The sequence below is a fragment of the Bubalus bubalis genome, chromosome 18 (assembly GCF_019923935.1).
Source record: "Bubalus bubalis isolate 160015118507 breed Murrah chromosome 18, NDDB_SH_1, whole genome shotgun sequence".
Classification (NCBI taxonomy): Eukaryota; Metazoa; Chordata; class Mammalia; order Artiodactyla; family Bovidae; genus Bubalus; species Bubalus bubalis.
The window spans coordinates 54,406,120-54,407,419 of record NC_059174.1 but is presented as its reverse complement, the minus strand read 5'-3'; the positions used below and the strand labels follow the sequence as shown (position 1 = coordinate 54,407,419).

At 39.8% G+C, this 1,300-nt stretch overlaps 1 protein-coding gene across 1 annotated transcript; it reads right to left on the bottom strand.

Annotated features, from left to right (window-relative positions):
* Positions 1 to 951, bottom strand: LOC102414383 (vomeronasal type-1 receptor 4-like). Its single transcript, XM_006067584.3, has one exon. It carries the CDS (start codon positions 949 to 951, stop codon positions 1 to 3), a length of 951 nt encoding a protein of 316 aa, XP_006067646.1.
* Between the last annotated feature and the right edge of the window lie 349 nt (positions 952 to 1,300).

Here is a 1,300-nt window from a genome sequence, read left to right as displayed (position 1 = left end):
TCATCTCTTCACTGTTCTTCGAGACAAGGTCATTCTCATCTTTGAAATGGAAGAAATACATTTGGAAACAATTTTATCATTTTTCATCAGCACAAAAGGGCAGATCATTGGATAGCAGGAAGAAATTATTCCATTCATTCTCTTCAGTCTCCAATTTTTCTCATGTCTATAAAACAGATAAAGGGTAATAAAGTTGTCTGAGAAATAAAAGAAGACAAAGCAGCTGACTAGGAGAAGAATAATGTGGGTGGCTTGGATTTCAGGAGAGGGCCGGGGAGAGAGGGTGGGGCTGTGAATATGCGGGGCTCTCCGGCGGTGTTTATAGAGAAGGGTCACCATGTAGAGACTGGACCACGCCATGAGGCTCACAAAGAGGAGATCTCGAATCAAGATGACACTCAAAAATGCCATTGAATAGTAGTGGTGTTCCAACTGGTTAGTTTGGCAATATAGTGTGGAATACCCAGAACCAACAATTGTGAAGTTGAGATTGGCTACTACTGTTTTGATGATGTGGATATAGATGAGCATGTTGATGACCCAGAAGGAAAGGAAAGAGGGGTAAATACACGTAGAGAGTTTCAATTTAAGCCACGCCCACTTAGAATGAACAGGACTGATGGTGATGGCTTGGTAGGCACTCAGGAGAGCGGTGGTACAGATGGAAAGACCCCGGGTAACTCTGTGTGTGAACAAAGTTGCTTTACAACCAACGTCGTCTAGAAAATGTCGTACTCCAAAGGATGACATGACATCTGGTATCAACTTGAACATGATGGTCAAGACATTGACCAAAGTCAGGTGTATGAATATGACATCAATGGGCTTTTTCAGGTGAGACCGAGTTATGAAAGTGCACATTTTTAACTTGAAGAGGACCGAGTTCCCCATGAGCCCAATACAGATCTGAGATATGAAGAAAAATTCCAAAATTGCATCACTGGCAAGCATTATCTTAATCCTGTTTTATGGCTGTCATTAGGTCAACCAGACTTCAAACAAAGCAAAATAGATTATATCCTGAAATTTAAATTATAGGGTCTGTTCAACTTTTCTGTATTTCAGACCCACATATAGCGCTTTCAGAACTGGATTACAAGGATTCTTGAGAATCTTTGAGTACAGAATTCAGTTTTATGAAGAGGGTGTAATTCAAATACTAACATTAATTCTAGTATATTATCTATGGCATGTTGGGCAAATTAAAAAAAAGACAAATTTTAATTTGCATCTTAGAAGGCATTTTAAAGAACATTGATTTACTTGGCTGCACTGGATCTCAGCTGTGGCACGTGGGATC